The following is a 14996-nucleotide window of genomic DNA, read 5'->3' on the forward strand; positions in this document are numbered from 1 at the left end:
AAAGCAAGCAAGACTGGAATAGTCGCCAAGCATTTCCACGACTATTTGTTCTTTGTCTTTAAAAATATTGTTCTCTTCAAGCCAAGCCTGCTTAAATAATCTGTAACAGCTCACTTAAATGGTTTGCTGTATTTGTTTGGTTGAAATCAATGCAATCTCTTCACCTGGGCACTCCTATAGTGGCCAAGAGCCTTTGATCTCATTTTGAACAGTAGAAAAATGCAGCATTTTTTTTAAAAATGTCACTGAATTAATAACTTAGGTGGTGGGCTCTGTTGGGATTGTTTTGTTTGGTTTTTCAAATGTTGAAGAAAACCTTTCAGCAGTTTTGTGCCAGTGACATGAATTCCTGTGTTATCTGCTCAGCTTGCGGTATCGTGATCTGCTTTCTGCAACTCTGAACTCTTTCTAATAAACTCAGCTGAAAATTAAGAGGAGTTTATATTATCTGTGTTCCAACAGAATTTGCTTTCACTTTTCCCCGCTGAAGCCACATCCACAAGCTCATCTCTCTCTCAGTAACACACAATTCAAGTCTTGCGCATAAATTCTGTCATCCCTTTTGAGCTTTTCCAAAATACACTTCCTTCCACCACCACGCCCCTGCTAAAAACCAAAACCCCCTTGATTCCTACCTACAGCAGAAATGCACAATGCCTACCACTTCATGGGACCTAATAACTGGGGTTTTATCCCACCTCCAGCACCTAGGAAGCAAGGAAGCCATTTAGTGATGCTTGTGGGGACAAGCCAAGCAGGTGACGCAGGAATCGGACAAGTGCTGTAAACACGCAAAGCCCTGGTATCCTGTGGAGCAGATCCTTCTCCAAGACCTCTTTGGGTGCCACCTTAGCATGGCAGCCCCACTGTCACTTTGTGTCTCACTTCCACGTTTGCAATAATAGTTCTTTGCTTTTGCCAAGTGGCCATCAAGAGAAACGTTAACAGTGGTGGAAACCACACGCTAAAAGAGCCATAAAGCTTCGTCCTCGATTCGACATGTATTACTTTCTCAATTTAAACACAAAGAAACAGCAGGTGGAATTCGACGTTTTTGTGTAAGTGCTTTTGCAACATAAAGCCACTTTCGAAGAGTAATAACACAATATTTTTAAATGCTGTCTCTCCCAGAGCCTCCTCTGCACCTTCTGTAATTTCCGATTTCAACCGGCTGATAAAGGAAATCAATTTTCTTCCCTTTAAATGTCAGGGTTGCTGAGGTCCCGGCGTTATCTGTGAAAGCAGCAGGCCTCCTCCACCTCCAGCCCCGCTCGGAGAAGAGCCGCTACAGGAATCTGGGTCACAAATCCTCTTTTTAGCTCCTCACGGGTTAAAATAGAAATTGGTTACGGTGCGGGTTTGTTTAAATGGTTTTCTTGACAATCATTAATGGTTTAATCCGGAGACTATTTCCCCCAAAATAACTTTGTGCCCAATTATTTCTTCACTGTCGGATGAAGAAATTTGACATGTCCTCAGTGAAATGGGTGTTTCGCCATTACTGTGGAGCACGCCATGGCACCGCGTCCCCTCAAGCTGCTCAGCACGGCCCAGCCCGCAGATGCTCGCCTGCCGAGGGATGTCACCGGTAAGCCATAACATGCCATTATCCTACCCTATTGCTTAATTAGTCGGTTTATAGGTGATTAGTCACCTGATCCCAGGGCCCAGCTCCAGCTAATCTAGGCTGAACACAGGCAGGGAAACACCTTCCCGCCTCAGGGCTGAAAAACAAAATGGTGCCTCATGCCTGTCACCCATGTAGCCAGTCCGCAATTAGGGACATGAAACAACTTTCCCTCAGGGACAGGCACCAGGATGAGTGTTTGAAAGGCACCAGGCTGAGCCAGCAAAACACCTGCAAATGCTGGACACCAAAACCCAAACCTGCCAGCGTCCAAACAGACAGCATCCTCCATAGTCGCAGCTCCTGAGGACAAGTCCTCCATGCCTGCCGCTGGGGTGGGAAGGAGAGGGGACACCATCTTCATTCAGTGACTTCCCATCTGACATCCAGACACATGGATGTGGGCAGATGTTCTAACTTTTGTCTGTCTTTCTCTCAAATCTATTTTAATTGGCAATAAATTTCATCTTCCCCAGTCGAGTCTGGTTGGCTGATGACAGTAACTGGTAAGGGATTTCCTCGTCTTTGCCTCAACCCATGAGCTTTTTCATCTTATTTTCTCCCCCGCCCTGCTGAGGAAAGAGAGAGTGGCTGGGTGGGCGCCCAGCAGCTGGCCAAGGTGAGCCCACCACACCAGGGAAGAGCAGGCAAGGATCACTAACAGCCAGCTCTGGAAGGAGCATTTAATCCCTGGATGGATGAAGAACTCTTTCTTTTTTTTTTTTTTTTTCACCCCTTCTCTCCTGTGAACCAGCACAGCCACCCTACAGCAAACAGAGCTCTACAAAAGATTTATTGAAGTTTGTTTTTCCCTTCCTTTCAGGCCAGCAATCCTGCAGTAGGAGTGAGACAAGACCCAGACGAGAAACTCAGTGATTCCTCAATAAAGGGTGACTTGCACCAAAGGATCATATTTACTGAAATTGTTATTGATTACATCTAACAGCAAAAATAGGAACTCAGATTGTTGTATTTATTTAAGATTATAACTTGAGTATCAGCAGCCTTGACAGATTAAAACTGTTCTGTCACTCCTCCTGCTAAGACGTTAAAATTATTCTTCTCCCATTAAGAGAAAAGACACTTACTTCCGTTAATAATTTATTTCCATGCACCCCAACTCCCACAGACAAGGCACATCACATCTAAAAACTCCTGACAGCATTCTTTTAAGTGCTTTCATTTATCAGGAAGGCTTTTCAGCCTTATTATCAGCTCTTGCTGGGACACTGAGTACAAAAGCAGCAGGAACAGTCTGGGATCTTGCTCACAGCAACAACCCATCTCAACTTTTGGGGCAGGTGGAAAGAGACAGAGAGCTGCTTTAGAGCACAGAAAATTCAGAATTTAATTTTGGTTGTTCCAGGTAAAGAGGTATGAGAGAAAGGGACCCGGTGAGCAGTGACTTGGTTTTATCTCACCGGTTATCAAAGCAAGAGCTGTGTGCCTTCCTGAACAATGACTATCTGCAGACTTCAATAAAACGGAAAAAAATAAAACACTACACAAGCTACAGGAGTTAGGACTTCTCCACCTCAGTGTAGTCGTTCAGCAATGACCAGCTAAAAAGCCACGTCCCAAACACACATCGCTCTTACCAAGCTTCACGCCCTAGTAACACATCCAAATGCTATACATGTATCTTTGGAACAAAAATTGTAACTTCGCTCCTGTACATGTCCTCCTACCCCTCCAAAGTAAGTTATGCCAAAACCAAAAGTTTTTTGTATCGCTTTATCAGATATCAGAATCACAAGGATTATTATGAACATCTCATTTCTGTGGTGTTCAGTACACCACCTCCAAGCAGCAAAGAGACTTTATTGTGCTAGGCACCACACAAAGTCACAGATGTTACACACAAAGAATGGCTTGGATAAGAAAATATGGTTTGCACATAGAAACTATCGTTTTTCCAAGGGGCCTTCAACAGGCAAAAACAGGAAAAAAGTTGGGAGGGGAAGGGGATGGGAAGACAATGACAGCCTGAAAAAAAAAGGGTTCCGGCCACAGATGTCTCAACACATGGGAAGATTCAACAGTTGACAATCAATTTCCCTTCCCAGCTCACATCTGGCACTAGAAGTTTTTCCTCTTTTCTAAAAGAATCAGTAGTCAACTGGGGAAAAGGGCACTTGGGCAGCCACAACTGCAAGAGTCACAAAGCGCTACCAAACACTAATAGGTTCCTCCGTGCAATACACAGATTTAGCCAAGTCCATGACTCATGATTACGATTGCCTAGTCCTTTAATAAGCCACAAAAGCTCCTGCAACACACAAGCGAGCAGAGAATGAACATCATCTTACTTAAAGTTCATAATTGCTCTTCTCCATCCAAAAAATTCTGCTTGTTGGCTTTGCCTCTTTCTAGGTTGAAAAAATAAACAATTCAAGAGCCTGTCTCGTGAAGCTTTCTAAGCTGCATCTATTTCCCAATCACTCACCACAATAGTCTCAATCTTTCAACAGACTGAAACATACATTTTGCTGGCAAAAGAGACTTCACTCTTTATAAAGACGCAGAGGTCTACACAACACCTATTCCACGACTACTTTCATTTCATTTACCTCATACAGAATCATAGAATGGTTTAGTTTGGAAGGAACCTCTAAAGATATCTACTCCAACCTCCCTGCTGTAGGGAGTTGAGACATCTGTGGCTCATAGGCAGAGACATCTTTCACTAGATCAGGTTGCTCTAAGCCCTGTCCAAACTGAACACGAACACTTCCAATGATGGAGCATCCACAACTTCTCTTGGCAATCAATGTTTCACTGCCTCACCACCCTCATTGTAAAAAAATAAATACATTCTTATTTCCAATATAAATCTACCCTCTGTATCAACCCCCTATTTCTTAAATTCAAACCCAGAACTGAATCAAGAAAGTCCCAATACTGATTGCAAGAGCATCCCATAGTCCAACGTTGTCCATCAGCTGTTTTCCAGCGGTGAAGGACAAGAAACAGTTTTACTTGCAGCAGAGAAGTTTGCTTGGTTGGACAATTCATCCAACTACAATTTGGTTGGACAATTTTTCAGGTTGGACAATTCATCCAACTATAAGACCAGTTAACAGGGACCTCTGAAACATCAGGAAGCCTCCTTTCACTGGAACTCTTTAAGGAAGAATAACACATTTATACAGAAGTCTTCTAGGAAAGCGTAAAACTCCCACAGAGCAAGGAAAGAGACCACCTGGCTGTAAATTCCCTTCCGTCTTTCTAAGCTCAAGGTGTCGCCGTGCACAGGGGAAGTTTGAGCTCAGCTCCAGCAGCGAAGGGGCTCTCAGCTCGTGCAGAACGCTTGCTGGGCCAGGAATGAAAAGTCATCAACAGATAAAGACAAGACAGGAACATCACAGGATATCACAGCAAGAGCTGAACACAGCATTACTGAGTGGAGGAGACAGGTACAAACTCAGGGTTTGAGAGACTGTAGTGCACACAAGTGAAAGTAAAAGCATGTCAAAGATCAGATTAAGATGTCATTTAACCTGTAACTACCCTTCAGGAATGAAAGCAGGGGTAATTAAAATCAAAGCCTTGCATCCGTACATCTACTTCCATTATTTCTGCCACTTGTTTAGGGAACGTCAGGGTTAGGAACAAGTTTCCCTCAGCATGCACAATATAAATAGACATGCCAAGCTTTGCTTTCACAAGGTGATACATTACCACAACACTGCAAATTATGCAACAAAACACTACTGAAGACATCTCATACGCTATTAAAAAAACTGTCAACTAGATATTTCTTCTATGCATCACAGAACCGTTTGTTTAGTATTTTCAAAACTGTTTGGTTTTCAGTCTAAACAGAGCGCTAGGACATTGAGAAAAACAGATAATGGCATAATACCTTGAGAAAGTCAAGACTAAAATGCAGTCAGGAAAATCCAGGAAAGGGTACCAACCCCACTGGGGAAAAACCACATAGATACCAGTTATTTCTACATTCCCAAGGCCACTTGAAGAACTCGAAAGAATGCTCAGTTCCCCTGAGCACTGAAATGCAGCAAGAACACAGGTATTTATTAGGCCTCACTAACCATTTAAAGGGGGAGGGAACCTAAGGCTGGTACCATTCTGTTAGAGCTCTAGAGTCTTTAATTTGCACTATAATAAAGCCTGTGCTGCGCCAGCCCATATTTAAACATCCCCAGTAGAGGATACCAGTTGCCCCATGGTTGTGCCTTCCATCTGTAGTACAGCAAAGACCTGTGAGAACTCACCCCCCCCTTGGCTGCTGCACGGCATCCTGGCTCACAACCCAACTCGTGGTCCCTACCGATGTAGCAAGAAGGCCCACGTCAAACCGGTACTGTCCACAGCCCAGTTTCATAGTTTGTAAGATGAAGAAACTTGGCTCCAAAGCAGCCACTTTGTGGTTTAAATCCAAGATTGGGTAATTAGCAAACAAAAGTTATACTCATACTGTGAGAAAATACATCATGCATAAACATACAGTCTCTCCCTCTCTAAACACAGGAAGTTATTCACAAGGAGGGGGGGAAAACAACTAGCCACAGCTTCTAGAGACCTTTTATCCCATGTTACATTAAAAAAGCTGGACATTAAGTAGTCTTCCAGAGGAAGCATTTAGTTCCACATTCTTCCCTGCAGGTCTAAACAAGTTCGCAAGCCTGAATAGCAGATTTCTCCTCAGAGACTCATCAATACCGCCTTTCATCCACTCAATCATTAAGCGGCCACTGTGCATACTCGGCAGCTATTTTATAAACCCACAATATTTCTGCCAGATCAAAACGAAAATAATTAAACTATCAGGAGGCACTCATTCAAGTTAATGCCTATAGAGGAAAGCCCCAAGCCAACAGCCCCATGCTGGTAACACCACCACCACCACTGTGGTCTCATCACTTCTTCCCAAGCAAGGAGAAGCCTTCATTTCTGAGCATTTATTGTTTCATCTCAACACAATCTCCATGACACGAGCAGTAAAAAAACATCTCCAGGACCCAAGAAGTGGCTGTATCTGTTGCCAAAGTACTGACAAGCATCTGAGTTGACCACACAAGTAGCCAGGTAGCAAAGTTTTTAATGCTTTATGAACTTTGACTCTTGCCAGACAGTAAAGTGCAACTACGCTTGTGACAGGCTACTTTCTCCCCATTTCACTCATGAGAAGCATCCGCTTTCAAGCTCCAAGTTAGAGACTTGCTTTGCTCACGGACAATGAGCAACCATGAGGTTTGCTCATGGGCAATTTTCTTCAGAGGCATCTCATCACAAATAAAAGCTTTATTAACAAAAAAATCCCAAATTAAGCCACTACACAAAGGGCTTCAGAGGCACTACAAAGCATGCATGTGACTTCTGTGGCAAAAAAAAAAAAAAAAAAAATCTCATGCTTGGGTGGGAAGTGTGGTGGCAGTTTCTCTGGAAGACAAAAACAGGAACAAATGTGAACCTTTTTGTACCATGAACCAGATGTCTCTAGTTACACACTCATCGCTAGCATCGCACACACCAACACAAGTTCATTCCTGCAAGTGTTCTTTTTAAAAATATCCAAAGTGGTTTGTTAAATGATGCTGCTAGCATTCTAGAATTTAAAAGGACCTACACAACACTTATGGTTGTTGAGCAGAGGAGTGAAAAAACACAGAGCTCAAACAGCCTCACACGACCGATGGCCAAATTCTTCATCATCTACCAGCCTATGGTTAAGATGCTCCAGTCAGACTTCTCCACTAAGAAACTGAGATGTCCTGTAATTTAAGTTACAGAAGACGTGTTCAAGACACTTGTGTTGAGAGTTAATCAGTCATTTGTAGACGTCATCTCTTCTGCCTGCAAGTACTGGGTTATCACAGAGGAGGAAACAGCAATACATCCTAAGCAGTAACAACAAAGTGGGGAGTGTGTGGATAGAAATATGTATTACACTGGGAGCTTAAAAAACATCCCCTCATTAACTCCGTGCTCTAGATGCAGTCAATTCCTTCTTGTCCTAGGGGAAAGAAGTCACTTGCCTTTCTGTAAAATGGGAGCCATTCTGTGGAGCTAAGTCACACACGGAGCACTTTGAAGATGAAAGCTGCTATGGTCTAAACCACGAAGCTACCAGACATTTTGTCTCCAATCCTTCGAAACATCTCAGCATTCCAGCTATCTCACAGCCCAGCAGGAAGGAGTCAATCAACGTCCTTAAAGGTCAGCACAGATGCCAGGGAGCAGGGCAGCACCTTACAGCATCAACGCAGACGTAACTTTGAATTGGAAAACACACACTTGAAGAGTGAAATGCAGTTCTATAGTAGCCTCTTTGTGGTACTAACTCAAAACCCTCTGATGCCACCTTTGTGTGCCCTGAAGGAGACCAAAACCCCGTTTTGGATACTCTGTTCTCTGCCATGCACTGCTTTCTGCTCATCTTCAAGACCACACTGTCTCTGGGTAGCCCATGAACCTCAAAGATATTTTTCAGAAGTGGAAAACACACAGGCTGTTAAGCAGAAGATGCTGTTTACAGATTCACAGGAATACTCCCATCAACTGTAGCAACTTCTTAAAATTTGGGTTTTTTAGGTCTCTTATATCAAAGATTTTGGTACAGCTTGTGCGGACTCAGAACTGAGGAAGGAAGCAGCGAACTCTCCCGAATATCACCCTCTGTTAGGTATTAACCAGTGCCGAGCCTGTAATTACATGGACTTCTTGTCCTCCAACATTTGTTCAGTCAATTGTGTTTCATGCAGCGCTGCACAACTCCTTCCACACTCACGACCTCGCAAACACCATCACGCCGCCCTTGGCGCCCTGCCAGATCCAGAAGGAGTACTCTTACCGGACATTAAAAATCCTTGCCTGGCCCTGGGTATGCCACAGAATAAGCCAGGCCTTTGCAGCTGGATGAATTGTTAACACTCACACAAGAGCCTCCGGATCAAGAAAGAACGTGCCCCTAAAAACATAAAGGATTTGTAAGTGTGTTCCCAGCGATGAAGCCCAGTATTTAAGCAGCCAAGCAGTGGCTGCCTTCCTGCACCATCATTCAGCCTTTGCTGCACGTCAATCCCTCTCCTCCAAGACGCTTACAGAAAACTACTGCAGCTGCTTAGAAAAGGCAAGGAATTTCAGCGTTCGCAAACCCTTTGGGCAAGCAGGTTGTTGGGAGGCAGAAGGGGTAAGAAATCAGTGCAGCCAGCTAAGCCCAAAATGTCTTGGGGGTAAAACCTTTACGAAAAAAAAAAAAAAGGCAGAAAAGGTGCTTAGAACAGAAATGAAGTCATTTCAGGCTTCTTGGGAAAGAGAAGAAACGTCAAGTTGGTAGGTTTGGAATAAATCAGTGCCCTAAAGACCGTCGTGCAAGGGACACGCCAGCGCAACACCGCACACACGGGAAAGGGAAGATGGAGATTCCCCCTCCTCTCCAAGCCTGTACCTGTCTCTTGCACATGAAACATTTGTTCTTCCTTACAATAGATATCAGCCTTAACAGCTGGATTGAAATTAGACCTTAAAATCATTGAAATGAACATTCCTGATCTCCACAGAGATCCCAAGCTTCAAATAAAGCACAGCTGCAGAAGAGCAGTTGTATTACCACATGTCAGGGTAAAACAAATTTGCCCAGATCCTCTGATACATCTGGGCTGTCCCTTGGATTAATACAGATGCAGAGGACCTGCAGCTGTACTTGCCGTAGTAACTGTGTCAGCATTTCTATTTTTGCCAACAAATATTTTTTTCCACTTGGTTTGTATTATTTGTGTGAACACGAGGCCATCCCTCACAAGCAAATCAGGCCTACTTAACAAATGGCTCTTAATCCTTGATGTGACCACCCCCGCCTCCATCTTCCACAAAAAGCAAGACTGAAATGCTGCTTCTCACTTCCTAACTGGAGGTAAGAGGCTGCAAAAACATAAATGTTTCTCATGCCCATATGTTCATGTCCTTCTCTTCTGCTTTGACCAAGGGCTTTGCAGGGCTGAAGGCAAAGGTGCACCACCCTCTTGTCCAAGAGTCCTACCAGCTGCAATGGAGCAAAGGGAAGGGTTCACCTACTTCATAGTATTAAAGTAGAGGTTACTGACAAAAGCAAAAGGTTGATTTTATTGAGAGCTTTCAGTTAAGTGACTATAAATAAGGTACACACACTGAAACCAAAAGAATTTCTAAAATTTCACTCCTCCTTTGGGAACCTTGTTTTTGTTCACCAACAGGACGATGTCTGCAGTCCCCCTCATACCTGCACATCCCTCACATGGGGGGAGATGGGGGAGGCCGATTGGTAATCCACACCAGACCCATAAAAATTCAGTAAGTCCTCCAAACTTGGTATAAACGAAGTCACAGACAACGTGTGTTGGTTCCACTGCTCTTTACTCATCCTCCCTCCTGCGCCCACCCCAAGCCAAAACACACACTGGCAGAAGAGGTGAGACAAAGAACATACAAAAAGGAAAAGAACCAGCATCAAGCAAACAATGAACTACAAACTGCCAATTTCAACGTTTTCAGAGATGTTTTCTTGTTTCCCTTTTTCTTTCAAGACAGCTGAGAACAACGCCATTAAAAGGAATGTAAAATCAAGACTCAGAAGGAAAAGCAGCATTAAAGTGAATCTGCTCTGCATGAGAAGACAAGATCTTTTGAAACCCACCCGCAACAGGCCCTCCCAGAAATTATCTGCACTGATTTGCTTTGCACTACAAGAAATATTGAAATTAACAGCACATTACAGCATCTCGTTTCTCAATTGCCAGAAATTTGCCAAAAACCATTCAGATCAAATACTCCCTTCCCGCAGGGAGCTACAGAAAGTACGCCGTGTTCAAAGAGAAATCGCACGGCGTTTGCATGCAGCACACAAAGCTACTCCTCCGAGGGGACATGCGTGTTTTATTTTTGCTTTTATAAACTTTGATTGCTTTGAAAAAGATCTTGCGTAAGAGTATAACAGATATGATAAGTGCCACGTACTCGGTGATGTATCGTAGGAAACACCAGGGCTCTGACAATGGACCAGAACTTAAGGATGGGATGGGCAGACTTTTTCCCACCTTTATGATTCTTTAATCTGATCTTGAAATCTCAAAGCAAAGCATCGAAGCCCAATTCTGGCACGCAACCGCCAAGTACAATTCCCATTGTGGGCTTGCCACAAACAACCCTGTCACCATGCACACCACCATACTATGCAATAAACGTGACCCTCGTTTTGCATGGAAGACATGGACTTCCCTTGTCAGGAGACCGAAGGTCCAGATGTACATGAAAGTGCTGTACAAATGGGATGTTCATTAGCCATTCTTATATTTAACTCAAGAACACCGTTTCTCTAAATCAGTTAGCTTTATGCTGAATTATTTTAGAGCTTGTTTTGTCAAATACTAACCACAAAATTATCTTTGGTAGAGGATGGAGAGAAATCTGGGGTTTTTGGAGAAAATACTAGAAGCGGTTTAGAAGACCTCAGCCAGCAAGAGATAATCTTGCTATCAAAAAATGTGATGTGTTAGTCACACGGCCATATACTGCCCTCATTAAGTTTCAAAGTTAACACAGTACGGAGACAAGTGGAAACAATCACATTACTCAGGATTGTAATTCCAGTTCCTGTAACCTTGTCAAGATCAAGGAGAGCTCAAAATTAACAAGAGGTACACCTGAGCTACTTCTGCATCGGTGTGAACAAAGGAAAAAAATAAAGAAAGAAAGAAATCAGTTCCCGCTTACTGTATCTTCACCCCCTCGGCTGCAGCACCCACCCGCATCCACTGGCAAGACTTCAGAGTCATTTTAATACGCTGTTGATTAACCCTGCCATCTTAACAACGAAGTTTAAGGCAGAGCAATACATACGATGAAAAGAACCTGCGAATTATTTAGTTAAAAAAGGAAAAGGCGGATGCTGCAGCAAAGCCCTCAGCACTGCAGGGCACGTGGGGCCTCGATGGCAGCCTGCGATGAGAAACAGGCTCAGATAGTGCACTTGGGTACGCGTGGGCAGACCCCTACGCAACGTCTCCGAGATGCTGCCAGGAGCCTGCCCACGCAGACCCGGCTACGTGAAACAGCACTTAAAATGCTAATTTTTACTTTACTACTATAGGTATGATTGGTGGAAAGGTTCTGGTTAGCTGTCAAAAAATAGCTACTTTTTCTTAGAAATCGTCAGGCTCCTTTGTGCACAATTCACAGCGAATCCCAGTGCATCTCACCAGCCGTACAGCATCAGCTGCAGCAAACTGAACTACGGGTAAAAATCGTTTGTCCTACTCACGCTAAATAAACCAGCAGGTTTTTGTTTCAACCTTAACCACCACGCTGCTAAGGATCTGCCGTGATTCCTTCCAAACCTGCCCCCCCCCCCTCCAGTAATTGCCAGTTCACAAAACAGGTTCCACTACTATGGAGGATTAAGAAAAAAATATTCACACCTGTGCCCATCTCCATAAGCTCATGTCAACATGTTTCTGAGGAGGAGCAGCATTCCCATGTAAGCAACAGTGTGTAAAGGAAAAAAAAAAAGATAAATCCACACAGCAAAGGCCCGTTTGCTTAAGAGCAAGAAAAATGAAATGCATCACTTATGGAAAGGAGCAGAGAATAAACATACTGGGTGTCCCTCTGTGCTGAAACCCAAAACCGCACTTCAGCTGGAACAGAACATCTCCTGCGTGTTCCCTGCACAGCCCGCTACAACCATTCCAGGATTTGTGAATGTGTCCTGCTTTTTTTTGAGGGGGGGGGGAAGGGGGGAGGTTGTTTTATTTTAATGTGCAGTCATTATTAAAAATACAAGGGGGCCGAGAGCCTGAGGAACGGCACCGTAAGGACTGCAGCATTGTCTTGACGGAGACACACACACAGGCTCCCCCTCCTCTCCGCAACCTGCCTGCTCCTGACAAGCCATGCTTTTAATTAAACGTCTCCCAAGATCTGTTGAGAGGAAAGTGCACGTGAACCCTTGCCAAAAAATAACTTCTAGTGCAAACAGCTTCTCCACCCCCCCAAAAAAATACACTAAAAGCCATTCACCTCTGCCAGGCTCCTTCATAAAGCAGACCCCATCATCTTCCTCCTCCACCACTACTTGGTGGCCCTTTCTCCCGCAGCCCTCCCTCCTCATCATCATCCCTCCGCTGATTAAAACACCTGAAGAAACCCCATGCCCCTGGCTGGGAGAAGCACGGGGTGCATGGTCGCTGCTCGCCACCTTTAAATCACAGCGCTCCCCCCATTTATCTGACGTGTCCCTCAACATCTCCCAACAACTGCATCCATCGTTCCCAGCCGGCCCTGGGAGAAGACAAGCTGCCCTTGTCCGGGGGAACACTGCAGTATTCTGCAGTACGGCCACCCCGGGTCTGGGGCAGGCACCGCCGGGAGAACACAGCAACGCTTTACAGGATTGATTTCCAGGACCAAAGGGTGGGAGGCGTCCAAAGAAAACCCTGCACAAGTGCCCTTGGCTGCCAAGGATAGATGGGGAGCGCCTCTCTCAAGGGGACCCCTCGGCAGAAGGGGTCGGAGCAGCCGGAGATTCCTGGTGGCTGGTGGAGAGGAGACACCCAGCAACTTGAGACCTTTGCAATTCACACACAGAACGAAGCAACCACCACCTCCATAAGCATGAAAATGCCACCACGTAACCGACGGAGCAGCAATTCTAATCCAGGCAGGCGGCAACTTTTGAGCATCACCAGGTTGAGATTTTATATTTTATTTTATTTTTTCCATCGTGCCCATGGGCACGGCACAGAAATCCCGGCGATGCCCTTTCCAGCCCCACCCCAGGGCTGACAGGCACCGTGTCCATCTCCTCCGCACCACGCTCCCGCCCGGCTGCCCTCATCCCGCTCCCCATCTGACAGCCCCAACCAACCACCAAAAAAGGTGGAAGAAGGCAGGGGGAAATATTATTTTAAAAAAAAAAAAAAAGGCAGGTTTGGAAAAGGGTGACCCTGGAGCCAGGTAACAGCTCGTGTGTTGGAGCAGAGAGAAGAGGGCAGGAGGGAGGGAGAGGTGGTGTCCTGCAAGCAACTCGCAAGCCCCAAACCATGGGGGGGAGGAAGCACCTACAAAGGAGCCCCTTTTTGCTGCTTCCACCGGGATGGGGGGGACACAGGTACCCAGCGCTTGGGGCAGGGTCCCCAACAGCAGCCCGGGGGGGGTCACCCCGCCACCGCCGTCCCCATCGCCCCCCCCGGTGCGGCAGCATCTCCTGGGGCAAAGTTTCGCCGGGTCGGGCGGGGAGAGGTCTCCTCTCACCTGTGTGTGTCCCCCCCCCAGATCCTTCAGCCTCTTACCTTCATGTCGCTGATGATGGTCTGGAAGAGCCCTCCGAGCGCGCTACATTCCTTCTCTATCACAGCCTCCATTTTCCTCGCTCGAGCACACGGGAGGAGGCAGAAACTGCTGCAATTTCACTACTACGCTAAAAAAAAATATATCAGACACCCCCGTCTCCCACCTTGGGAGGGAGGGGGGCGGGGGGGGGGGGGGGGAGAGGGGAGCCCAAACAAGCCGATGTAGGCAATAAGGCGAAAAAATAATAAAAAACCCAAACAACACACCTGAACCCCTATCTGCCTACACCTCTAAAAATGCAAAAATAGGGGGAAAGCAAATAAGATAAAAGCGGGTGGTCCTGGCGCCCCTCGCCTACACACACCTCCCCGCCCCGCTCGGGAGCGCCCGGGGCTTCAGAGCCGAGCGGGCACCGTCCTCCCACCCACCGGTAGCCACCAAGCCCATCGCCGCGCACGATGGCCCGAGCCCCGGCGGCCCCGGCCCGCTGAGGGCAGCGGCAGCCCGCAGGCTGGGCAGATGCGCACGCACACGCCCCAAAAAAACAAAAATAAGGAAAAAGATTTAAAAAAAAAATAATACTCTCTATATATTTATATAAAAAGAGATGGGATGGCGCGTTAAGCCGCTCCTCAGGGCGCAGCCTCGGGGGTCCCCGCCAGCCCCAGCCGAGCGGGCTGCAGCGAATGCGCCCGACCCCGCTGCCCGCCCTCGCCAGGAACCACCCGGCCCCCCCCACGGCGGCGGCGACCGCCCCCGCCCGCCGCTGGCCACGCCCCGGACACGCCCTTCCGCGTCACACGCGCCCCGCCTCCCGTGGGCCGCCGGTTCGCGGCCGGGTCCCGCCGCGGGGTGTTGGGCGCTCGGCGGAGGGACGCTTCGTCTGGTGACAGCCGCCGGAGCGATTGCCTAGAATTGGGCTGTTTCTGGGTGAAAACGGTCTGCCTCAGCCCAGCGGTTCGGAACGACTGGAGGTGGAAGTTCTCAGCGAAGTCAGGAGCGAGGGGAGATGCAGCCCTGGGGTGGCGCGGCCAGCGGCAGCGTTAGTCACAGGTTGTGGGGTTTACTCACCCTGTCC

General features: G+C 46.5%; 1 protein-coding gene across 12 annotated transcripts in view; it reads right to left on the bottom strand.

The window, feature by feature from the left end:
• The window catches only part of MTSS1 (MTSS I-BAR domain containing 1), a 127524-nt gene extending 112896 nt beyond the window's left edge, over nucleotides 1–14628 (bottom strand). For 11 of the 12 annotated variants that reach the window (XM_074146045.1, XM_074146037.1, XM_074146042.1 and 8 more), the window contains exon 1: nucleotides 13918–14097. In XM_074146045.1, coding sequence (XP_074002146.1) covers nucleotides 13918–13989 — 72 coding nt within the window. In that variant the 5' untranslated portion in view covers nucleotides 13990–14097. Of the gene's footprint in view, nucleotides 1–13917 lie in introns of all 12 variants that reach the window. The other variant, XM_074146036.1, reaches the window with a different exon arrangement.
• Between the last annotated feature and the right edge of the window lie 368 nt (nucleotides 14629–14996).

Source organism: Numenius arquata, chromosome 3 (genome assembly GCF_964106895.1).
Source record: "Numenius arquata chromosome 3, bNumArq3.hap1.1, whole genome shotgun sequence".
NCBI lineage: Eukaryota > Metazoa > Chordata > Aves > Charadriiformes > Scolopacidae > Numenius > Numenius arquata.